Genomic DNA, 680 nt, shown 5'->3' with positions numbered 1-680 from the left:
CGCACTGTGGTGGATTCTCAACAGTGTGGTGTTAAAGGTGTCGTTGCATGTGCTGAAATCAGTTCGTAGGCTCCCTTGATTGGGGCTTCAGAGCGGGTGCAGGACCCATAACGAACGATGTTTTGTGCATGGTGTCGCGGCTCCTAATCGAGTCGGGTTGCTTGAGACTGCAGCCCAAAGCGGGTGGTAAATCTCACCCAAGACTAAATATTCGTACGAGACCGATAGCGAACAAGTACCGCGAGGGAAAGTTGAAAAGAACTCTGAAGAGAGAGTTCAACAGGACGTGAAACCGTTGACAGGCAAACGGATGGAGCTGACGGTGCAATTTTGACCAAAATCAGTCGTCGCTGGGTTCGTTGGCGAATGAATCTTTTGCAAACTTGTTTGTGTAGATTATCTTTCGATTCGAATCTACGCACGGTGCACTTTTGGTCGATCAGCGTCACGAGCAACGTTCGCAAATGTTTTGCTGCCGACAGTAATGCTGTTTGTTGTTTTTAAAAGCAACGAACAATAAACGCGGCTTGTGGAAGAGGTAATTGTGATGAAAAGTTTTGCTTTTGTCTCAATTGCCGTGCCATTGCCGCATCTCTCGGATGAATGTTGTTGTTGACAAGATGAAAAAGCATTGTTCTGCGTTCAATTGTAATGGGTCTGTTGGTTCCGTTGCGTTCGTG

The 680-nt window shown here is 46.9% G+C and overlaps 1 protein-coding gene across 1 annotated transcript; it reads right to left on the bottom strand.

Moving 5' to 3' along the window:
- Positions 1-87: 87 nt before the first annotated feature.
- Positions 88-632, bottom strand: Tsp_14843 (conserved hypothetical protein). Its single transcript, XM_003367420.1, is given in 3 exon segments — positions 88-203; positions 218-487; positions 512-632. 3 exon segments carry the CDS (start codon positions 630-632, stop codon positions 88-90), a joined length of 507 nt encoding a protein of 168 aa, XP_003367468.1.
- Between the last annotated feature and the right edge of the window lie 48 nt (positions 633-680).

Source organism: Trichinella spiralis, assembly GCF_000181795.1.
Source record: "Trichinella spiralis strain ISS 195 chromosome Unknown Scfld4313, whole genome shotgun sequence".
NCBI lineage: Eukaryota > Metazoa > Nematoda > Enoplea > Trichinellida > Trichinellidae > Trichinella > Trichinella spiralis.
Note: the sequence above shows the minus strand (reverse complement) of the source record. Positions and strands in the feature narration are given on the sequence as shown.